General features: G+C 37.8%; 2 protein-coding genes across 2 annotated transcripts in view; both read left to right on the top strand.

Moving 5' to 3' along the window:
* Positions 1-343: 343 nt before the first annotated feature.
* Positions 344-20,247, top strand: pld2 (phospholipase D2). The gene is made up of 24 exons (XM_055044034.1): positions 344-640; positions 4,062-4,222; positions 4,326-4,453; positions 5,366-5,508; positions 5,658-5,751; positions 6,673-6,738; positions 6,903-6,961; positions 7,056-7,301; positions 7,403-7,546; positions 7,642-7,725; positions 9,189-9,267; positions 9,371-9,481; positions 9,571-9,780; positions 9,894-10,041; positions 10,755-10,873; positions 11,074-11,187; positions 12,957-13,061; positions 13,426-13,514; positions 14,418-14,531; positions 14,747-14,793; positions 15,041-15,175; positions 15,601-15,754; positions 16,899-17,016; positions 17,650-20,247. Exons 2-24 carry the CDS (start codon positions 4,090-4,092, stop codon positions 17,872-17,874), a joined length of 2,865 nt encoding a protein of 954 aa, XP_054900009.1. The 5' UTR covers positions 344-640; positions 4,062-4,089; the 3' UTR covers positions 17,875-20,247.
* A 1,520-nt stretch (positions 20,248-21,767) lies between these two features.
* mink1 (misshapen-like kinase 1) overlaps positions 21,768-25,207 on the top strand; it is a 30,733-nt gene continuing 27,293 nt past the window's right edge. The window contains 1 exon segment of the mRNA XM_055044033.1: positions 21,768-23,050. Within this exon segment, the coding sequence (XP_054900008.1) occupies positions 22,994-23,050 (57 nt within the window). The 5' untranslated portion in view covers positions 21,768-22,993.

The raw sequence follows: 25,207 nt of genomic DNA, 5'->3' as shown, positions 1-25,207 counted from the left end.
TTTTTCAGAAAACTAAAAACAAATAGACTCGAGCTAATTATTTGTTCTTTGAATCTGTCTCTGTAACCGGATTGATCTGATTATGTAATTTTGCATATTTGCTTTGATATGCCGTTTGTTCTGAACTGCAGTTGAATCATTGTGAAGAAAAAAAATGTGTTTTTGACCTTAATTTTGAAAGAGCCCGTACCGGAAGTCACGTGCTCTTTCGCATGACGTTGTCGCAGTAGTATGTGCACCGCCACACATTCTTTCATGTGTTTTTCATGTTTGCGGGCGAGCCTGGACTTGCTCCCATGAACTACATGAGCGTCATATTGTCACGGGAGGAAAGTGAAACTCCCGCGTTAATTTTTCCTTTCTGCAGTGCCAAAATGCCAAACATCCCGAGTCTCCATCTGCTTTAGTTTTGTTTTAGTGAACCAGCAGAAAAGCCCATCCCAAACCAGCTGTTTAAAGACTTACACACAGGACTCTCATCACATTTCCAGCCCTCTATGCTGCCCCATGTTCGGCGATGGGAGGGACTAAACCAGGGCATCACCTCAAGCACAGGGTGACATTTTCACACGGGTTGGAAAACGATGCAATAATGGTGTGAACGCAGTGTGGACGTGGACTGGGCCGTAATTAAACACGAGTAAGTAGATTTTTAGGCATCCGGCTTATTTCTCTTCGTTACGTCGTCGCAGTGACGTGACGACGGGTCTAACAGGACATTTGTTACACCCTGCGGTATGACAACAAAAATAGTTTTCTGGATGCAGTGCTTGTCTGCTGAAAGCCGTGGCATTTTATACGCGTTCTTGTAGACGGATGTGAAGTTTATGGCGGACTCGGAGGGATGGGTGGAGACGAGAGAAAGTTAGATCACATTCTTTCTGTGCCAGAAAACCTATATTATATATATATATATATATATATATATATATATATATATATATATATATATATATATATATATATACTTCCAGTGACTTCTTGTCAGAAACGAAAAGTCCCCCCCCAAGTGCTTTTGTAATATTTTAAAGTTACAGTGACACAAGTTACAAAAAAATGGCAAAGTGTATTCAAAACTGATTCCTGGTAGGATCTAACTTTGCACTGTTGTTTTAGTCATGAAGGAATTTATGAGAAATGTTACTTATCTTTCCCACTAGGGAAAGATAAGTAACTTTAATTTTCCTCAATTGATTGATAGAAAAGTCCAGGCTTAATAAGTGCAGATCTGCCATCATTCCCTTAAAATATTCCATCACAGCAGATAATATATGTGTTTAAAATGTTTGAAACACACAACGAAATGTAATCTCGCATGTGTCTAAAGCTTTATTTAAATTTCTCAGCTTGAATGAAGCATCAAGCTGAGAAACCAGGTTGAGTCAATTTCACCTGTGACCACACCCAGTTTTTATGTTGCTACATGTTAGCAACTTTACCAGATTTTCTTTTTTGGGTGCGTGAGAAAGGTCAGTGTTAAAACGCCAGCGTGTTGCTTCGTTTTTCAGCTTCCAAGTGCATTCATCTGAATGAGCGAGGTTATCTTTTTCTGATGTTATAGGGAAAAATATTTCAACAAGCATGCAGAACAATCAGATCTGGCAGTTTGTGGCTTAACCTGTGAAATTCCCTCTACACTAGGGGTCAGCAACCCAAAATGTTGAAGGAGCCATATTGGACCAACCCTATCCTAACCTAACTCTCACTACAGACCAAACACTAAATCCTTTTGCATTGGCAATGAATGCAAATGATTTGGTCAAGAATTGTAGAATCTCTCCTCCGCTATTTTAGAGTGTAGACTCAAAAGAAGGCCACTATTAACAATAAATAATCATGTTTATTGTCAACTTTCTTGACCAAAAACATAATAGTTTTTACCAGAAGACCACAGAGTACCCTGCTGGAACGTTTCCATATATTATCACAATTACCAACCATATCGTGGTTGTCCAACTAAAGAGACAGGTGAGGTGAGCACTGCATTAATCAGAAAAGCAGCCAAGATACCTCTGAAGAAACTAGAAAATTACAAAAATGCTCTGCAATTTACCGTTGACCACCTATAAGACATGTAGCTTATAGGTTAGCTATGCTGTACTTAAAAATAATGACCTTTTTATTACATGTTTATCAGATTTTACATTTAGTTTGAAAGAAGATGGTGAGATAACTCTTTATGGTTAATAGATCATTAAAACCTCAAAATCTTTTCACTTTCTTTTTCATTCAATATATAATTGGAAAACAAATTCTAATCAAACATGCAGCTTTTTTCAAGCGCTGTCCCATCTGTGAAACATTGGATTACATCAGATGGGTGACATGAGAGTCTTGTGATTATGTTACACAAGAGTGGAAGTGATCATTTGAGAAAAAAAAAAATCTGATCTGTTGTAGCTCTTCAGATCTTGTAAACGCTTCACACAATCGCAGATGGTGTTCCCACTGTCACTTCCTGTCTGCCATCCAGCCTCTTGTGTGTTTGTTTTCTCTCACGTGTAATATTTAACCTCATTTCACATGGAAGCGCTGTGACATTATCACACATTTCCTGGATAAGTGCTTGGATTTACTGCAGATGTGGTTCGGTTGTATCTCAACCGCAATTCTCAGTACCTCTTTTATTGTCTCAAATACACACACACACACACACACACACACACACACACACACACACACACACACACACACACACACACACACACACACCCCCGCCTTTCCATTTGCCCTGTTTCCCAGGAAACAGCCATTCAAAGACATCTACCCACATACCACATACAAGGCCCCACACACTTCCTTATTTTCTTACTGTAGCCGCGTCCTTTATGTCTCAGATGTCGTATTGTTGCTCACTAGGTAGACGTACGAAGGTCTTCACGTTTTTTTGGCTTTCAAAAAATAAGTCCCTCCCATTTCAGTTATCATGATACAGATTTGTTTTGTTTTTCTTGAGTTATTTTTACTTATACTTATTGCTTGTCCCCTTCCTTTGTGGTTATATGATGCTGTTTGCAGATAATTAACCCAATTATTCAGACATTGCCACTGCGTCGCACGGCTGTGTTGTGTCTTGTTTGGCAACAGAAAGTGTTAATTCTGTTCTTGCATGGAAATCTTGTGGAAGGGGTCTGATTGTTGCCTGAGGGAGAACAGAAACAGCGAGCGAAGCCTCCAAATTGTGAGATGAGCCAGGCCTCAGAAATTGCCATCTTAAGGACCTCACAATTTCCGAGAGTGAAAACTGTGTTTTTGTTGTTGTTGTTGTTGTTGTTGTTGTTGTTTTTTATCATGGCAGAAGCATATTTTCAGCCTGAAAACAGAAAAATACAATCTTTGTTTTTCATTTTATTTAATCAATTTTGGGGAAAATACGACTTCTTTGGCTTGATGAGTGCAAACATTGCACAGCAATGTCATCCCGTTGTTTTTTGAAACTCTGCAGGACGAGAAAGATAAGAGAACGTGTTCAAAAAGACAAGATGTCTGTTGATAATGGCTTCAAGAAAGGAGCATTTTAAAGAAGACAAAAAAAGCCTCCTGCTCATAATGCATAATAAACAAACATAAAACCAATATCAGTATATACTATTATCAGTAATAATAGCAGTTCTAACAATAGCAGTCATCTAATTAGAATATTAATCTTATTTTTTATAATACAAAAGTAAAATTGATGTAAACTGTATTTCATGATGACTAATATTAATGAGAACAATAGTAATGGTGGTGAAAATTCAATACTCTTAACAGCTTTGCTTATAATGGTAAAATGAATAACAGGTTTGGCCTGCAACAGGTTTGGGAGGGGCTGCACTGTTATTCTTTCCATATAACTTGAAAAACTGGTTCCGTTTCAACTTTTTGCACAACTTTACTATGACTATTTTTATTATTTTGATCAAAATGGACATTTATTTTATTATAAATTTGCTGTATTTAGTACCAGACACTTTGACCTCCAAGATTTAAGCAGCACAAAGAGTCTGATCTTGTTTGGGTCTTGCTTTTTAATTTGTGATGTCAAATTGTTTGGATAATATTTATATTCTTTCCCGTAGGGTAGCTTGATCTTTCTGCAATCGCGCCATGGCCAGTCCAGACGATGATATCGAGCCTGCAGCTGTGAGCTCAGCTGCACCGTGCCTCAACAAGAGGCGCTTCTCGCGCGACCGCTGTGACCTGAAACTAGATGAACTAGACAGCCTCCTAAAAAACACCGGTAAGTAAAAATATTCCTGAAAAAAGATTTAATGTACAAACAGTTTTTTTGCTTGACGGCAACCCTTTCAGTAACGTTTTTCTTCCAATTATCTGTATTCCAGAGGGCCGACCTTTTACAATAATTCATCGTCTGACTGAAATTAAAGAAATGGATCTACCTTACTTATTGCGTGATTCTCCTATTACATGCACTGTGAACAACACAGAGAAACACACTAGTCGATCAAAGGTAAATATATTAGCATTTGTTTTGTGTGTGTGTATCCAGCTAATAAATATTTTCTTTGGTAAAATCCCACACGAACAGAAAGGAAGCTTCACATTTATTTTTAACATCACACTCATACATAAGGTGATGGAAACCTGGTGTAGAGAAGACCTTCAGATAAAAAATGTATTTTGAATGTTGTGTTCAATGTTAAATGTTAAAAGCATATGATTTTTAAGAAATTATGTTATCTAAAAAAATAAAATGATCTAAAATGAAAAAGTTTTGTGTAAAAAAAGTTGCACTAATAACTAGAAGTTTTCAGGATGATGCTTTCCCTCAAAAGTATACACATTACTTCAGTTTACTGAAGTAATGCAAACCTTACTTTCTGCATAAGTATTTTGCCCTCTTACACTGTAGGGGTTTGAACTTTGACTTAACCATTTCAGTGTATTCGGTAATTTTTGAGGTATTGAGGTGTTTATTTGTGGCTGTGTTGGAGATCACTGTGATGTTAATGTTTTGACTTTAGCCAAGCTTTAGCTGTTAGACAGATTTGGCTTAAAAATGTTTTACTAACACAAATTTATTGTTGATTCAGTCGCTTGAAAGCTTTTTTTCCTAAGCTCCATAAGACATGGTGTGTTAAATAAATGCATATGATTTCACTACGAGAAATGTATGCATTGCATGAATATGTTTTATTTACATGTTGAAGTGTAAACAGTAGCTAATAGTTTAAATGCAGATCAGAAATGCTAAACTATTTAATACAAATGTATATTTTTTATGGATGCAAACCTTACTTTCAATGTGAAATGATCCGAACATTCAGTGTTCTCTCTTCTTTGGTCCCTTCTTTGGTATTTAATGTTTGTTATTTTATGGCTAATTAATCTGGTTTACATAATTTGAATAATCTGCCCCCAGGTGCGTGTACGAAACCTGTACACGGTGAAGTTAACTCACGGACCCTTTCACTGGGTAGTAAAGCGGAAGTACAAGCACTTTCAGGAGCTTCACAGAGACCTTTACAAACACAAGATGATGCTTAACTTTATGCCCACTAGAAGGTCGGTGTCTCGACTGACATGCAAATCAGCCTCTTACTCAGGGGGGCGTGTGTTTGAAATCTGAGTGATGTACTGCTTTGAGATTTTAATATTGGATCTCTCAAGCACAGATTACTTTGAATATTCAAACTCTATTTTTTTTTTCAAAGACACGAGAAGGAAAGGCAGCAGCTGAGGATGATGTCAGAGGAAATGCCCAGCCTACAGGGGACAGAACGCGCCAGAGGAGCATCAAGCAAAACGGTATCCAGGATTCAGGATCCTCTAAAGGCTTCTTGATTTAACTTTAGGCCCTTGCAAAATAAAATAAAAAAAAACTAGAAAAAAGATTTTTTTAGTTACATGTTACATCCATAAGCTTCAGTATTTTTGTAGGGATTATATAGACCAGAAGTCAGTAAGTCATTTTTTCCTTTGTTCCATCCAAAGACCTTTGTTCTGGAGCTGCAAAACTTACACGATTCTGCAAACAAGACTTAATAAATACCTTCAAAATATTATTTAGTGATGAAAAAAACAAACAGTGAGCAATGACAATATTCATACATCCAGCACTTCCCTCTGTATTATTTATGTGCTGATTAAATAAGTATATTTTAAATGAAACAGAATAATAAGAACTACTGCAGTGTGTGCAGAGGATTGCAAGCAAGCTAACTTTACTGCAAAAACACAAAAGCAAAACAAACAACAGCTCTCGTTACTCAAGTCCAGTCATTCATCATTAAGTGCTGTTTAAAATAATTGGATCGTTCATGAACGTCACATCTCTAAAATTAAAGTTAAATTAACCATAATTTTACTTATATTCTGAGTTTTTAGCTGAAAGACAGATATTTATTGAATTTATGTTGAGATTAGATGACAGACAAGTTGACACTGTTTTGATAAAGTGGATCATGAAGACAACTTTTAAGAAAATTGGTCTGAATCAAAAAAAGGAAAACTGCTTCCTTTTCTTTTCACTGAGGAATTGTGTGTCATTCTAAAATAAAATTTAAATATAACTTAAACAGAATGGTGGTTGCAACATGACAAAATAAAAAAAAAAGATTCAAATTGGCTACGTATTGCAAGGTGAAATTCTTACAAAAAAATATTCTTGGGGTGAAATAATCTGATCAAATGTCAACTGGTACTTAACTACCTCCCTTTGTAACGCAGAAATATCTAGAAGAGTACCTGAACGATCTGCTGGAGAACGGATTCTGTCGAAATGACCGCAGCATGGTAAATTTCCAAAACATCTTTTTTCTTAAAAGTTTTATCGGCTCAATTAGACTTTATCTGTCGCCTCATTGCCGTGCCAAAGCATCTTTTTTTCTGATGTATTCAGCGGATGTTACACAGTCTACAGTCAAATTTCATGATTACATTCCTTTTGTCTTTTTCAGCTTGAATTCCTCTCTGTCAGTGCCCTCTCTTTTGTCACTGAACTGGGGCCAAAAGGCCTGTAAGTAAAGAAAATGTTTGAATGAAACAGAGACACTTAGAGAGATGACTGGACGATAAAGGCTTGTTGTGATGTGCGTGTGGGTTTGTTTCAGGGAGGGACCGATCATTAAGAGGTCGGGTGGCCATCGTGTTCTGGGTCTGAACTGCATCGGCCACCATCGGGTGTGTTTTCGCTGGTCACACCGTTGGCTGGTGGTCAAAGACTCCTTCCTTTTGTATATGAGCCGGGACAACAATGAAATCAACTTTGTGCTGCTTTTTGACCCTGAGTTTGAGGTGAAAGTGGGTCGTGCCGAGACTGGAACAGAATATGGAGTGTGCATTAAGAACTTCACACGGTGTGTGTGCTTTTCTTTTTTATTATTATGTCTAGATCTTATCGTTTTTTTTTTTTTTTTTTTTGCTCATTTTACTTCTCTTTTGTTTTTCTTTTAACCAGGGATTTGATCATTAAGTGCAGAAGCTACAGACAAAGCCAGTGGTGGACTCATGAAATCAACCAGCTGGCTCACTCTTGTGACTTTCTGAAAGTCCACCGTTTCCAAGGCTTTGCTCCACCGCGAGAAAACACTCTTACTAAATGGTCAGATCTCTGATCCACACATGACTCTAACACTCACAGTCAACTCCTGTCGTTCCTTTCAATTATTTATTATAGTTCATTGGTTTTCATTTCAGGTATGTGAATGGGAAAGATTACTTTGCAGACCTGGCTGATGCCCTTGAACAAGCAAAGCAGGAGATTTTCATCACAGATTGGTGGTAAGAGAATAAAGAGATTTATCTACTCCATCAACCTGTGCCACTTTTAAAACCACAAACTTTCTTTTGTTTTACTGGGATTTGGTGTTGTGGACCAACCCAACATAGTACATAGCTGTGAAGTGGACAGAAAGTGATAGATGTTTTTTTTTCTTCCATATTTTGTGTTAAAGCAAAAATCTTCTCTCAATACTCTGATAACCCTAAGTAAAGTTAATTGCATTGTTGGTCAGTAAACAAAGTCTTAACCAGGGCTCTTTCTGCATGTTATCCCTCTTCACTTTATAAACTTTGATATTTTCCCACTGTTAAGGTATTGATTTGGATAAATTGCCCTTTGGTATGAGTGTGTGCAGCTCCAGCAAAACATAAAAAAGCAGCATGAAAAAGCAGGTTAAGCATCTGTCATCAGAAAAATGAAAAAATAAGAATAAGTAAAATATGGCACAGCTTCTAATTTATTGACACCTCCACCCTAAGCTGACAGACCAGGCAAGGAGAGTATTATTTAAAGAGGCACCCATGTGACCTATGATAACCATCCATCTAAAATGACTATAAGGGCAGAATAAATTTAGGAGGTGCAAATATTTACAGATCAGGTGGAAGAATTTGTTGGCAAGACATCTATTAGTTTTGCCATAAATCAAACATTTTGTAATAGAGTTCAGAGACGAAACCTATTGCTGAAAGAAAACCGTTAGAGGTTCTGCTGGCAGTTTGCCACTTGCCATGTAGTGACAAATGGCAGAAGGTTCTTCAGTCATATACGAATAAAACTTACACTGCTCACCACCCTAAACAAACTTTCTCTAGGGTGAAACATGGAAGTGGCAGGAACAGGGAATGTGTTGATGGAACGATGAATGGAGCTGAAAACAGGCCAATTCAGAGACAAAACCTCCTTGAGCCTGGTGCAGAATGTCACCTTCCTTAGGTGGTTTAGATTAAAAGCCTAGATTTATTTCTAAATCTGTGACAACAGCTGAAACTTTATGTGCATGAATAAGGTTCTGAAATGTTGAATATGAACAGAGAAAGGTCTTTGGATATGAAACACTGGTACCAACACACCCCTAGATACTTATAGCTACAGTTTAGCATCAAAACATTTTATTTTGAAGGTGTTACTTCCTGTTGAGTCAGCAGAATGACTGGAGAATCTGCTGATGTTATGGCTACCCTGTTGCCAAAACATCAACAGACACCACACTTTTTGCTATGATTTTTTTTTAATATACAAAACCAGAATCTTTCTTTTACTTTGCAGTTAAGCAGAACCTCATGTGGTTTTCCACTTAAAATTTGCAGTGGAATATCTTAAGGCTTTTAGTTGTCACATGACAAAATGAAGAAAAGTTGAAAGTGATTTTGTAAGATACAATATCATAAAAGTTACATTCCCAAGGTCATTAGCTTGCAGAATGATTTTTAATATATTTTTTTATTTTAATCTCTATCAGGCTGAGCCCGGAAATTTTCCTCAAGAGACCTGCCACCGATAACTACTGGAGACTGGATGAGATACTAAAGCGGAAAGCAGTAGGGATTCATTCTCCTCTAATGAAACACTAAATAGTTTTTTTTTCCAATTTTAAACTCAGTTGTTTTTGTTTCCAAACTATATTGATTTGTTTATCTGTAGAGAGAAGGAGTCAAGGTTTGTGTCCTGCTTTACAAGGAGGTGGAGATGGCGCTTGCTATCAATAGCGACTACAGCAAACGGACTCTGATGAACATGGATCCAAACATCAAGGTCTGTGATCTTCTGGGGTTAAACTGCTGTGCAGAGTTACATTTGTTTGTTGTGCTCGGCTAACAGTTAGGTCACCTGTAATCCATCAGGTGATGCGACATCCAGACCACGTTTCATCTGCGGTGGTCTTGTGGGCTCACCACGAGAAGATGGTTGCCATTGACCAGACGGTGGCGTTTGTTGGGGGACTTGATCTGGCGTTTGGGAGATGGGATGACAGAGAGTATCGACTGGCCGACCTGGGTCAGGCAGATATGTTAAACGGGGGAACGGGGGAACATCCAAACAAAGATGCAACTGTAAGGATGTGCCCTATCGGGGTTGATAATTGGTGTGCCATGTATTTTTTTTTTACTGTAATTTGTGCATCAGTGTGTAGCCAGAGTCCTAAAATAGTGACTCTGTTAAACAGGACAATGGTGTGGCTGATGGCCAGAACGCACATAACCAAACAAAACAGGATCCAACTAATCTGGCTGGTAACACTAAACTGTGGCTTGGCAAGGACTACAGCAACTTCATCAAGAAAGACTGGACCCTCCTGGACAGGCCATTTGAAGGTACTATAAACCTCTTTCAGTATATATGGAAGGATAGATCTGAAAAAGTTTACACAACTTATTAAATTCTCTTGTGATGTAAGAACAAGAAACGTTTGTTAATGTGGCAGATTCTGTATATTTCAACTGAAAAATAAATTAATAATGGTAAAAAAATAAATTAAATTGTAGACACCCTCTTAAGTGAGTGTCCACATTAAAATCAAATAGGTGGCTCAGTAAAACGACCAGCGTGGCAAGAAGCTGTGACGAATCAGAATAATGATGAAGATGTAAACAAGGTGCAATCAAACATGTTGAGGCTGTTTGGCAATTACTTCAGTTTTGCATGGCGGACATCATCATGACACACTTTACTTAATCCAGTTTAGATCCAATTATCAGTTTATTTCTATCAACTGATTACTTGGTGAAATATTTGCTTTTTCTTATGTGTATGTGTTTTATTTTGTTTCATGTTATCAACCCATCAAACTAGACCTTATTGATATTTTGCAGGAAGATTTAGAATGTAAAAGCAAACTTTAAAAAAATAAATAAATAAGAGTTAGATACTGCTGCTCTAACTCTCAGACCCAAACCAGTTGCATGTCAGACCATGATGATACTGGTGTCATCATGACAGTTAAGAAGTTAAGTCCACTCTAAAAATACAAAGCGCGTTTGAGCTAGAGGATGACACTAATACCATTTTTATCTTATTCTTCTTTCAGACAACATTGACCGCACTACAGTTCCTCGCATGCCTTGGCGTGACCTGGCTACAGCTATGCATGGCAAAGCTGCCAGGGACGTTGCCAGACACTTCATCCAGCGCTGGAACTTCACGAAGGTCAGGTTTTAATGCTTATATTATTAACGTTTTGAGTTTTATGAACATGAGGGTCATGCTATGACTGGGCTTTCACTGTGAAAGTGTGTTTTTATTTTTAGATAAAAAGAGCAAAAGTAACTTTCAAAGTAAACTTTACTGTGTAATTCTTCTCTTTTTGGATTTTGAATCCATGCATTCAAGTGTTATGTCTTCCTCAGATCTTCAAAGTCAAGTACAAGGATAACTTCTACCCTTACCTTCTCCCCAAGTCTCACACTGAGGCAGACTCGTTGCCATTTATTGTTCCTGGATCCCAGAAAGCCAAAGTTCAGGTAGTTGATTACACATACACACACTCACACACACATGCACACCTTGTATGTCTTTCTATTTTCACAGGAACTTTGCATTGACTTCCATACATTTTTCATTCATTTCTATAGATTAACCCTAAACCTACATGCCTAACCCTACATCTACTAGAAGAGTTTAATGAGCCGTTTCACTTTGTTGTTTTCGCTGCTTTGACAGTTCAATAAAACATTCTGGAAACATGTTTGAATTGACATTCAGTGGCTTTTTTTCATACCAGATGAAGTAATGTGTGCATGGATTTACCAAAACTGTAGCAATATCAAGGAATGACCAACACCTACTAAAGTCTTTCTCTCTGTTGCTGCAGTCTGAATAAAGTTGAGCTACTTTCAAAGAATATCTAGTTTCCTTTTAAACAACTTAATATACCTCTGCGCCTCCTCTGACTTCAGTTTTAAATACCTCATTCATTTCAAAAAAGGCTAAAAAGTTATTTCCAACGTAACAACTTTTCCACCAACGTTGTGGCCTGTATGACTTGTAAGCAGCTAAATATAATCAGGTCAGTAACACGAAAAAGATCTTCGGACCACCAGTCAGGGTATGTGATTTCAGAGGTTTTATGTAAACATTAAGTAAACTATATAAAGACTGCTCTGCTGTCATGTCCTAGTAAATCTCTGAATTTAGGAGTGGATTGCATCTCTCATTCAAAAAAGATAGTAGCAAAACAAATGCCTCAGTAATTGGACAGTACCAAAGATGGGCCTGACATAAACCAGACTCTCTTGGTCCAATACAACAAAGAAAAATCCCAGAGGCTTTACTTCAGACGGTAGAGTAGAACCTCTCTGAACGCCAGAAAGCGATGCCACATTACAGTGGATGTTTCATATTATAATTTAGGAAGATTTGGTGATGTAGGTGTGATGTGAGACAGGCCGTTGAAACTGAGCTTGAATGTCCCTCCTGACATTGTCCCCAGATTAGATTTACACTGGAAATCAGACGGATAACCTTGCAACAAAGAGACACTGTTCTGGCTTCTGAAACACAGCATTCAGTGTTCACGGTTCTTACGCTGTGGCAGATGGTAGAACAAAAGTAAAGCCTGTAGAGTAAAATTACTCTCCCGCATTTTTGTACTCGTCTGCAAAGCCAGAGAAAACACTATCGAAGAGTGGGACAGAGAGTAGAAGCATCTTATTTCCAACAGGAATCTTTAAACCTGCGGTTTAGATTAGAGAACAGGATAGAAACTTTCCAAATGAATAATAATGACAGAAGTGCAAAGAAATCATGACAACATTAATGTGGAAGCAAGCTGACTGGCAGAGACCTGCTGTATTGAATGGCTTGTTTAAAACTGTTCAAACATTGAGCATTGGGCATATACGTTCAAAAAGCATTAGCTGCTGATGTATGTATGTTCTTTTATTCCAGTGTGGGCGGTGGTCTGTAACTGTAACACTCGTGGCCCCATTATGTTGTTGTTTTCCTGCTTGCTATTGTGGCTGCTTTATTCAGGTTTCAAGGCTCTCTGGTTACATTTGATGTTGCTGTTGGCGCAGGTGTGCCGCTGTTCACTCCACCCGCCAAGCATCCTTAAAATTAGTGGAAGTAATATTGGATTATGTTTGCTAGATTTAGATTCGCTTCATTTGCAAAAACAAAACACTGGTCTACTGGAAGTGTTCATCTGCTTTTGCAGTTTTATTCGGAACATTTCTTCTAAATTGTCCAGCAAGAATTGAGAGCTTTGGGAATTTGTGTGTCATTTCCTCAGGTGCTGCGCTCTTCTGAACGTTGGTCAACCGGAAGCTGTGAGAACTCGATCCTTCAGGCTTACATACACACCATTGAGAACAGCGAGCACTACATTTACATTGAGGTAAAAACTTATTTATTAAATCCTGCATATTGGCAGTGCTGGCAAAAGCTACATTTCAAAAACATTGCATCTCTAAATAGTTTTATTTCAGTCACAGTAGACCTGATTCAGATTTTTATTTATTTTTTATTTGACATTGTTCTTGCTGCCTTTCTTTAAGATGGTCACATATAAATTGATATTATCATAATTTTTATTTGTGGAGTTACAAGTAAGGTGCTTTATGAGATATGTGTCTAAAACATATTTATTTTAATTCTCTGGCAGATTTGGTGCCTAATTGAGGTTTGCTCTTTGCCAGCTTCCTATCTGCTTTTGCCCTCACCTCATACTGAGTCACCATCTGCCTTTTCTCTGCCCTTAGAACCAGTTCTTCATCAGCTGTGCGGAGGACAAGGTCATCCACAATACGATCGGGGATGCAATCGTAGACCGAATCCTGCGAGCACACAGGTGGGATTTCTCTGACAAGAGAGATGTAAACTAAGATTTTCTCAAGTTTTATTGGCACATTTATGTAGAGCCAATTTTTAAAAGTTTAGGTTAATTAAAATTGTGCTTCAGCTAATAGAAGGTTTGATATAAGAGTTTTGTTTATCACTTATTCAGCTTCTCACTAAAATAATGGCAAAATTATTTTTTGCCATTATGAAGATATATTAAAGGTATTAGCCGTATTTTTCTGTGCAGTCAGTCCAGATGTAGTTTTCCATCTACAGAACAAGTCAATGCAAGTTTTTTATGTCTGGCTTGTAATTTGATTGTAAACATTATGTATTCAAGACTAACTCTACCTGTTAAACCAGTTCCTTGTGTGTTCAAGCCTCTGGTTTCATCTCATAAGAGATAAGGCAATTTTTAGAGTTCTTTTATCACGTTTAAATTTTTTTTTATCAAATTCCACTTTTAAAAAGTATTTATGTAACTGCGAAACATTTGCGTTGCATATAAGGAGACCTGCAGGTTTTATTTAAATAAAAACAACAATGAAACCTGAAGAGTGGTGCCAAGTGAAGAATACCATTACAAGTCACAGTTCATGTCAGAATGCATCATAGCCATTATAGTTACACTCTGTGTCAAATACTTATAATTAAAACCCTTTAAACTCAAATTCAACTTGAATGCGTCAGGATCTATGTCAAAATCTTGTCACTCATTTGTTATCCTGCTTTTTTATACCCACCTGATTGATCCGTTTGCCTCTTGCAATCAATCCAAATGCGTTCAAACTGTGTTTTTATTTTCTTTTGTACACTTTAAAAGTAAAAAAAAAAACACCCACCACTGGATGTTAGTATCTTCAAAGTACTATCTGTGCAACTGGAACCAATCAGCCATTGTTTTTCCCTGCAGAGAGCAGAAGAAGTACAGGGTGTTTGTGGTGATTCCTTTGCTTCCTGGCTTCGAGGGAGACATTACCACTGGAGGTGGAAATGCAATTCAAGCCATTATGCACTTCACTTATAGGTGAGATCCTTCTCCTCGCATTATCATTCTACTCTCAGCCCACAGCACAGAAATAGAATAGAAAATGCACTTTTCACATCCTCAATGTCTCTCAGCATTGAGAGACATTGAGACGTATTTTCTTTCATGATAAAGTTACTCAACGTATAAATGTATAGGTTTATTTATCCTACTAACCCAAAAATGCTGAATTATATTTCTGATGTTTGTGTAAGGACTATGTGCCGTGGAGATCACTCGATTCTGTCAAGGCTCAGTGAGGGTACGTTTTTTCTGTTTAGTTTATCATTTGAAAATCAATCTACTGACCTTTTGTTAAAAATCTATCTTCTGCTTGTCTTTCTGTTCCTTTACTTGTCTATGCACATCAGCGTTCTGATGTGCATAGTGCATAGAAATTTTCTTGATTTCTTTCTACTTTGATTTTGTAAGAAGCTCTCACGTCTGTTTCTGAATCTTCCCAGTAATATTTTCTACAGTAAATAATGTGATTGTGATCTATCCCCCAGTGAAGGACCAGTGGACTGAGTACATCACGTTTTGTGGCCTCAGAACGCATTCCCGGCTCTCCGAGAAACTGGTCACAGAGCTGATTTATGTTCACAGCAAGGCACTCATTGCTGATGACCGCTGCTATATAATTGGTGAGACACTGACAACAAACTCATTCAAGGAATCCAGTCGGTTGTTGGAGAAATTATGTAAATTGCAAGTTTTTTGTATTTTTTTTTTATCCCCGTTATTTTTCATAAATATCTCAAGGACAAAAAATAAACAAATGTAAAGAAAATATTAGCCCTCCAATATTTTATTATTATATCTTGTCGGACCAGAGAAAAGGGAAGTAGCAATCCGCTGTGTTAGCCAAAAGAAAACAAAACAGATGTGCCAGATTTAATGTTCAATTGAAATCGTTTTTGCATATTAGAAAAATGTTTGTAAAGGTACCCATTAATCATGACTGAACACAAGAAAAGTTAAAAATACATTGAACCAGTATTACTGCTTTTAAACAAATGCTTTAAAAGATGTCATTTAAATGAACCTCTTGTTTCTATGTGTGTTTCAGGATCAGCCAACATCAATGATCGCAGCATGCTGGGCAGCCGAGACAGTGAGCTGGCGGTGCTTGTGGAAGATCAAGAGAGGGTCCCATCCATCATGGGAGGACAGGAATACGAGGCAGGACCCCTTGCACTTGCTCTGCGCAAAGAATGCTTCAGGTCAGGACAGAACATTGTTACTGAGATAACACCCCAGTAACGACCAGGGCTTTTTGTTTATTTGGAGTCTCAAGCTAACAAAACTGTCAAACATTTAATATGCAGCGCCACGCAAAAAGGTAGCAATACAAGGATGAGTTTCTCAAGATCTTGCTGGGACATTATTCTTTTAGTAATATACTCTGACTTAATCACAAAACCCAAATTTTGGGCCTGATCAGCAGTTTCTCGCTGGGCTGCGTGCTGCCTCTTGATTCTTCCTCTTTCTGTCAAAAAAGAATTAGTTTGGTTTAGTTTCTGTTCACCTAAAAAACGTTCCGACACAACCATGCAATGATTAGTTTTAAGCATCTGCTCAGTGCCGGAATGGGTTCATAGTCACATAGGGCCTCATAAATAAACAATGTGCACACAAAACATTCTGCAGCACAATATGTATGGCAGCAATGCAAACGTTTTCAGCCGACCACAACAAACCACAAAACCCCAAACCACCCCTAAATACACTGAAATATGAACCCATTCAGTGTTATTTAACTCTGAATAACCTGTACCTAAATCCTAGCACACAATCACAGCATCAAACCCAATGTTTCTTCATGGATTTAAACTATTACTGTTTAAATTTAAACGATGAAACTGAACCACTTATTGCCTCGTACATTAATGTAACACGGACCAAAAAGATTATGTGAAAACCTCAGTCGGATGTAGGTAGTAAATTTCTTCTTTTTGTTTCATGTAGAGGTAAATGCACATCGGCCTGCAATCAGTCCTCTTTTCAGATCCCTGTTGAATATAAATTAGTTCAAACAAGCATTCTCACTTTAACCGATCATGATGTCCCATTACAACATTTACTAAACAATAAAAGATGTTTAAGTAGATGGTAACCTCAAAGTGGGTAAATAAGATTAATAAATTTTCAGAATTTATTATTATTATACTGTATAATCCCAATATAATACAAGTTTGTAATTGTAATGTAAGAAGACATGAAAATGTTCAAGGCTTACAAATATTTTTGCAAAAAGAAAAACAGCTTTGTTCTGTGTTTTGGAAACTTTCTTTGATCAGCACTTTGTATTGTTCAGTTGCACTCTGTTGAACTTGCAAGCAGCATTTAAGTTCTGTGCTGCAACAGGGTTCTGACTGGAGCAACTTCAGACCCCAGCATCAACATTGATGACCCAATCAGCGATGACTTCTTCTTCCTCACGTGGAATGAAACGGCTAAACATAACGCCAACATTTACGACAAGGTATGATTGAACGCAAACGACGCATTACTACTGTCTGCCATTAAGATGCTACGACCCAATTCCGTTTTTTTTGGGGGGGGGGCAGGGGGGGTGGTTTGTCAAATGCAACTTGTATGTGTTCTCAAGTGTGAACGGCAAATGACCTGAAAGTGTCCTGCATGCACAGTAGAGGGCGCAATAACTAAGTGTTCTCAATGTTTTGCCAACCACCATAAAGAAGAAGAAGTGTTCAGTGTTTGTGGAAGTAAACGCAGATGCTAATGGTGGAGCTAATGTTGTCACTGTAATAACTTAATCTTCTAGTTATTAAAACAACAATGAAATCTTCTTGTCCGCCATGGTTGTTGTATCAGGGTGTAGAATAGTGACGTTTGTCGAGTGTCAATGAAGGTCAGGTCAGATGAAGGAGACCTGGACTTTAGGTCACATTTGAAAAGACAGGTCGGATACGTATCAGATATCCAAGTGGCCTGGATCGCATTTGAAAAGAATCTGACCTGCTTTCTTCAGACTGTCATGAAAAAATCAGATACAAATCGCATTACGTCAAAAATATCGAAATTGGTCCTGTTGGGCTGCAGTGTGAACGCAGCCATAGTTTCGGGTTTCTCACCTCTCCGTTCTACTCGTCAGGTTTTCAGGTGCCTTCCCTGTAACAGTGTTCACAACTTGCCTCTGCTGAAGAACTACAGTTCTCAAGAACGCCTCTGCAAGACAGACCCCGAACAGGCGGCAGAGGAGCTGAAGGCCATCCGAGGGCTGCTGGTTCACTTTCCGTTGAAATTCCTGTGTGAGGAAAACCTGCAGCCTCCTCTGAACAGTAAAGAAGGGATGGCTCCTACGGACCTTTGGACGTAACCACATGTTTGCCTTGATCAGGCCACTACAACACTGATACAGTCGTCGCTAACCTGTACCTAAATCCTAGCACACAAAACGAATTGTAACACCAGCTCCCACATTTATGGGTCAAATTACTTAAAGTTTTATCATTTGATAGAATAATAGACAAACCTGTACTGGCCAGTTTATTCATGATGTCCATCACGTAACTTCTATGAACCAACAGTAGACAATATTGTAAACTCATATATGTGACTTATTGCATAGCTGCAAGGTTAGACTGGAAATCAACCATCTCCCATGGTCTGGGAACATAGTGTACATTTAGGGGAGCAAGATTTGTACACACACACACACACACACACACACACACACACACACATATATATATATATATATATATATTTTTTTTTTTTTTTTGGTGGGTGGCTCTGTCTCTTCCTCTCTCCAGCACTCTCTCTCTCTCTCTCCAGCGCTCTCTCTCTCTCCAGCGCTCTCTCTCTCTCTCTCCAGCGCTCTCTCTCTCTCCCGCGCTCTCTCTCTCTCCAGCGCTCTCTCTCTCCAGCGCTCTCTCTCTCCCTCTGAAGCTTCACCTCTCGCTGCAGCGCCAGGAAACCTGTCAGAACATTTGTGGTTGTTATGGTGACTGATATAAAGAGATGACTGGATCGCAGCTGAAATAAAGGCTCGATGGGGCAGAGAAGGAGAGCGCTGATAGGACGGGTGGCTTACTAAATCGGGATGGTGCGCCAGAGTAAAACAAGAAAGCAATATTGCTGATCGAGGATGCGGGGACTAGTTACTTCTGTCATTTTTATATTTAAATGTGAGAGAGAAATCTTGTTAAATTTTACTTTCCTTTTTTTTTTACCGTTACATCCAAATGCAATGCATTCCACCCTCTGTTGGCATTCTGCAGCTACTTCTGTGTCATGTCTAGGAGCCATGACGAGTCTTGTGTGTCTACCTTATGTTATATTTGCTCACGGACATGAGGCATTTGTTGAGGTCCAGCTGAGAAGTTACATAATGTGTCTGACACACTTCATTTTCCCCGACTGCTTGTTGACCAACATGCAAATGTCTTGCCCTGGACCTTTTTTAAAAACATATATTTTGTTTAAAATTTCAGGAAAACCACTACTTACTGCACAACGCCCTGCAAAAATATTCAGAACCTCTGATGTTTGCCACATTGCTACATAGAATATTACATAATGCTATGATTTTATGTGGTTTGTCAACACAAAGTAGAGGTTCTCTCATAAAAAGTAAAAACATTTATATTGTTTAAACATGTTTAGTCCCTAAAAATGTGAAAGAACCGCCTTTACTGATATCCTTAAGTAAAACTGCGTGTACTGATAACTGCTCTTCAGAAATGAGCTGATTCGTAAATTTGAGTATTTTTGCAAGGCACCATGCATTAACTGAATGACAGAAAACAGATGTGTTTGGAAAAAATCTATTCTTCCCCTTTAAAATGTGTTCCCAATTAGATGCACACTTTTAAGACTGGAAGCTCATCAGGTTTTTCAATAAGAAATTAGTGTGTTTTATCACTAAAGGTGTAAAAAAGTCTTCATTGTATTTGTTTTTGTGCATGTGTGTCCAAAGTGGGTAAACAGGATTCACTAATGTTAACAACACCTTGTTGCTTTTCAAGTTGAATTGTGCTAAACTGTCAGATAAGCCAAGGTTAAGTGCACTACTACTTGGTTTCAAACTGGTGTGATAAATATGACTGACAGATGCTTTGTGTGAACTCACGATACACAAAGCTCCTTTACACAGGAGCCAAAAAAAAAAAACATCTGTGTTTAGACACAGTACTCTCCTGGCTTCAAAAATAGTCACACCATGAAGCAAAAAAAAACTGAATCTTTGCACAGTAGATGCTGGCATTTTTACTGGTTATTTCACGTGAGAAAAAAAATAAATGTTTAAAGTGTTTAAAGTGCTACACTTTGTGATGGGATAGCAGAAATGTCTTTACTGACCAACAAATAATCTTATAATCATTCTGTTTCTATTAACCTAGGAACCAGCCTTAGGAACTAATTTTATGAATGTAGTACTTGAGAAATATATTTCATTACATATTATCAAAAGCTATATTTACATTTTTAAAACCATTTTATATTTAGATATATAGATACAATAAATGGGACACTAACACTCAGGGTAGATATAATTTTAAAATTGTCTTCCTAACTACCATTTTTACTATAAGTTGTGCTGTTTTCCTTATTACTTCATACTTGTTTTTAATTGAAGTTGGATTGATTTCTGCTGTCATATTGTTTTGTAATCACTATAATTTTTTAAACTTCTGTAATCTGATATTTTACGTTTATTTTAATGTGCAATAAAAAAACATTGCTCACATTTATTAGTGTTGGATTTTTAATTTTTTTATTTAAATTTTTTTAGATTTCAGTTGCTTCAGATTAATAGAAGTCTGGTAAGTAGTAGTTTGCTTCAGCTTGTGTGACCAGTTTTACCTAAGAAAGATGAGTTATCTTTTAACAGGACCTTACTGTTATGATTCTGAACTATAACTTTAAATGAGAACGGGATACACTGGGAAACATTCCTGTGACATGAAGCTGCTTAACAAGCACCTTGTACAGTTGCAGTTGCATAAAGGCAGATCTTATCAACACAACTGTGCATTCAGTTTCCCAACTTGTTAAAATTAGTTTTTATGTAGAAACTAATCAATAGCTACCAACAGCTTTTACTTGCTAATTCCGTCTTTGAGCTTCTCTGTGAATGGCGACATAGTGAGAAATACAGGTTAGACCTATAGAGTCTCAATTATGCACGCACTGGACTGTTCTGTACTTTTTAGAGGTGAATCATCCATTATTTAAAAGACTCATTTTCTGTTGAAAACAATGTAGGCAAATGTAGCAGTCATAATCTGGGTCAATGACATCACAATAGCAACATGAAAACAGCTGACAGGGTGGTATTAGTAAGATTTTTTTTTTTTTTCACATTTTGTGACAGACTTCCTGTGAAACTCCATGCGAAAAAAATTCTGAGTAGTGTAGAGCAAGGGGCTGGGGTTCACCAGGTTAGGACAAACTCTAAGGTGTTCAAATTGTGTTTGAGTTGCAAGAAATTTAACCTTCCATTTTTGAGCCTGTGGCACTCATACTTGGTGTTTGTTGGTGATTGATAATGGCAGGAATTGTTCAGAACTCTTAAGTGGTACCGGTTTTTCTGTATTCCTGTTTAATTTTTACCATTCAGTGCATATTCTCTGCTCATCAAATAAGTAAAGACTGATCCTTTTGGAAATTGTTTGTTATTCCAGTACAGTGGCTTTATGCTACTTTACTTTTTTTCTTACTGTTCAGATACAAAATTGGCATAGTTTTTATTTGTGTAACATTTACTTAGTTGTTTTATTAACTAATTTGTCTTTGCGGTGAAAAGCAACATATGGGACAACACTTCAGATGTAGAGAAGAAGGCCCATGAAAAGTTATTATGTGCTTGTACTCCGACACCTGCCTCATGTGATGTCACCAGAAACCTGTCAGTGTGGAAAAACATTTTCAGGACAGTAGATTTTATCTTCATTCTCAAATTATTTCCAGCTAAACAAATAGTATAACTAGGACATGGTGTTGTAAGTGACAAACTGAAAGTCAGTTTAACTGAATTACAAAGAAGTCTGGTATATTGCTTTAATTTGATAGAGTTGGGTGAGTTTATCATACTTTACTTATTAATTGCAAAACACGACCATCATATTAACTTTTTAGGGAGTGTTCAGGTGAGTTTGAATGGATGACTCCGGCATGATAAGCTCAGAGCAGAGAGATCTGAGGTTAAGGTCCACTCTTACAGTTTTTCTTCACACAAATTTGTCCCTACTGCAGCTCCGTAGTCCCTGTCTGGAGCAGAAAACACTTGAGGAGTGCAGTGTGCAGCCAATCGTCATTACATTAAAGGCTGGAAGTAGGAGGCTGGACTTAGGAGTCAAAACATGGCGAAATAACAAGTTTCGCAGGTAGGAGCTACGCCGTACCTGGCACCATTGGACTGCAGTTTCGACAGAGCTGGACGCTGGAGGAGACGACAGCAAACCTTTAAGTTTAGCCAACGGATGGCTTCAGTCTTTTAAGGGTTACGGACAGAGAGCCTGGCTGTGTTTCCCCCCCGGATGGTTGGCAGTGCTAGGCGCGACTGTCAACAGAAAAAATATGGACTGAGAGGGAAAGTTTATTCTGGGAAAAAGCTTGCTAGCTCGGCTACGTTAGCTGCGGGTTGATTAAAGGCACACACCTGAACCAGTACTCTGATTACTTTGCGGTCGGCTTGAAAAAGTGGGAATTTATGATTATTATTTATTCTTTAGCCGTCGTATAAAGTTTGACAGGAAGAAGCAGCGGGCGCTGTTGTTTTTATTTAGTCTTTTAAGTCAAATTGTTCGGCTTGGATTTAACTGCAGTATTCCAGTGCCAGTTTGACGTTCGGTTCTGGTGCGGACGGACCCGGACGCCATCACATCACAGACGTTGCGTTCTTCTTAAAAACAACCACTGCGTTGAACAAGCCCGCACATTTTTTTTATATCAATTTTCAGCACAATTAAATAGTGTTCCTTCGTCAAAATCGGGTAGGAGTTTTTTTTTCTTCCTCATTATTTTCTCTGCTTGCATAATTTTATCAGATGTAATATTACTAGGGATGTTTTACAGCAGCAGAGACGCAGCGTCTTCTTGTCAAAATGAACGCAGCAAGGTGTCCAACAACACTGGAGGTGCGCTGCGTTTAAAACCAACCAGTTATTAGCTCGCCACTAACGGCCGGCTGAATTGGAACGGGGCCATCTTGTTAAAAACATTCGCTGTGTTTCAGTCAGAATTTCTAGCTGCGGAAAACATTACAGCTCTCGGCCGGAGTTGACGTGAAGCTAGCCTGCTGGGTGCGTCTGATGCAGCCCCTGCGATGGACTCGCTGTGTTAAAGTGTTCCGCATTGATACATAAAATCAGTTTTCCTGCATGATATCGACAGATTAGGCTCGTGGGAAGCCGTTTGTTTTTTTCCTGTCAAAGTTGTTCTTGTGTAATAAGTGGCTAACTTGTTAGCTAACGTCATAAGTTTGGCCAGCTATGTCTGAAAACGCCCCCACACGAAGCCTGGATGACATAGACCTCGCAGCTCTCAGGGTGAGTATTATTACTGTCATTATTGCAATCATTGCAAGATGCAGTGATTTAGTCGCAGCCAATAGTCTCTTTAGATATTATGTCATTTTTGAGTTTTCCCTCTGACACAAGCACAATCATGTTGCACCCACGCAACAAACTTAATACCGACACCCCCCCAACCCTCCCCGGGCTGTGTGTGCTGTGGGCAGCTGGGATGTTTACAACCACAAATCACAGCATAATACATCTTCTGATTTATCAAAATATTACACTTTTATGCTTCCTAAGAATTTAAAGGTGTGTTTTTTCTATAATCATCCAACCTTGAACCATATTGTCAAAAGCATTGTAAGGATTTCAATTGATTTGAGAGTGAGACTTTTTTTAAAGTTGTATTTTTAGGCACTTTTCTTGTCCCATTCAGACTTTTAGGGCCATAAGTACCGCCACATGCTTTTTTTTATGATAAACAATAAGGTTCTGTGGTTTGATATTTTAACCACTGGCAGGGTTTTTTTAGTGACTTTACTAAATTTTAGTTATCTTTCTTTACTTTGCTTAGTTTATGCATCTTTGGTAGGTTTGTGATTGAAACGAATCATTATGAAAGTTCAATGCTAGCCTACTTTATCCGTCTAAAAACTCATTTTATGTTCTGAAACACTCAGTTGTGTTCAAGCTTCAACCATCAAGCTAGCAGTTAATTTGAGTTGAAGTTAAATCATTTGGAGGTAGTAAGTAGTTCTTTTCATTACTCCATCCACTTTGTGCTGTGTATCAACATCAAACCCCATCATCTCTGGCATTTGATACAGTGTTCTGAGATTTGAACGTCTCATCTTCGTTTGTCCAGTTGGACTGTTGCATTGAAACCAATTTTTAATGTTCAAAATAGGTGCACGTTAAGCTTTTGGAAAAGTAATAACCATGTTGAAAATGTATGTAATGGGGTTAGAATTCATGTTCATGCAGCAACAACAAAAAAAATACAAATTTAAATTTAGTTATTCTGAAAAAGGGAAGTTAGAAATGCCCACACCTTGTTATTTGCTACAAAAATAATGTAGCTTTGCTACATTTTGCATAGAGGTATATGTTTATTTTTGTATGTGAAATGAGTGTAGTGGCTGATACACTGATATTGGCTTTAGGAGCTGTAAATGTATGGACCTTAGACAAAAGGTAGAGAATTACTAAATGTGATACAGATCATATTTGACCTTCCTTTTTTTTACTTTTCGGTGTTGTATATCAAAATCTGCGTCCCCAGATGCTTTTGTGGGAACAAAAGAGATTCGTTTTAACATTCCTGCATGTCCATCGGAGTTATTCTGTTCTTCAACACAAATCCATCTAAAATGGAAAATTGTTTAACCTCTTCCAAAGGCATCAAGTGGCACTATATTCCACAAGATGCTAGCTAAACTCACAATTGGGGGAAAAAAATAGGTTCTTTCCCTCTGCTTCTTAGATCAAGAAGTTAATTTCCTTTTCCCTTTATATTATTATTGGTACAAGATGTTTAGGTCCACTTACTGCTTCAGTCACTAAAGTATTGCTTAAACTTGATCTGTTTGCTTCCATTTTTATTGTAAGGTTTTATCACCAAAATCTACTTAGCCAGCAGCACCCACCAGAGACAAGTGTGAAAATGTTCTTGTGATTTTGGAAATTGACCATGTAGAGTTTAATTAGAAACAAAGTTAGGCAGCCCTCATGATCATCATTCTGTTTTCTTCCCTTCAGTTGTATTTGTTGGTGCTAGGCTGTTTTCCAACAGGTGATGGCAACAGGTGTTGATTAATGGAATACCATGCAATCACACGAACTGCATTGTCCTCGAGCCAGTCGGTTTTGCTCTCTAACCTGATTATAGCTGGAGGAACATGGTTGAAATATTTCAAATATCAACAAACGTCTCCGTGGCTCGATCATAATATTTCAAAATACGAAATATGTTTATGTAAAGTCTTGCAGCACACATTTCTTAACAATTTATTTGAACAGGATTCTTTTATTTTACAACATTAATTTATCTAAAGATTGGTGTTTTCAGGTGACATTGTTGGCTATATTTTGAGGATTAGGACCTTGTGATCTAATCTGAATCTGAATTGGAACATAAGTTTGATAAATTTGTTGCTACACATCTAGAAATACATTCTTATGTTCTAG

The sequence above is a fragment of the Poeciliopsis prolifica genome, unplaced genomic scaffold (genome assembly GCF_027474105.1).
Source record: "Poeciliopsis prolifica strain line A6 unplaced genomic scaffold, Auburn_PproV2 SCAFFOLD019, whole genome shotgun sequence".
Classification (NCBI taxonomy): domain Eukaryota; kingdom Metazoa; phylum Chordata; class Actinopteri; order Cyprinodontiformes; family Poeciliidae; genus Poeciliopsis; species Poeciliopsis prolifica.
This window is presented reverse-complemented; position numbering and strand designations above follow the sequence as displayed.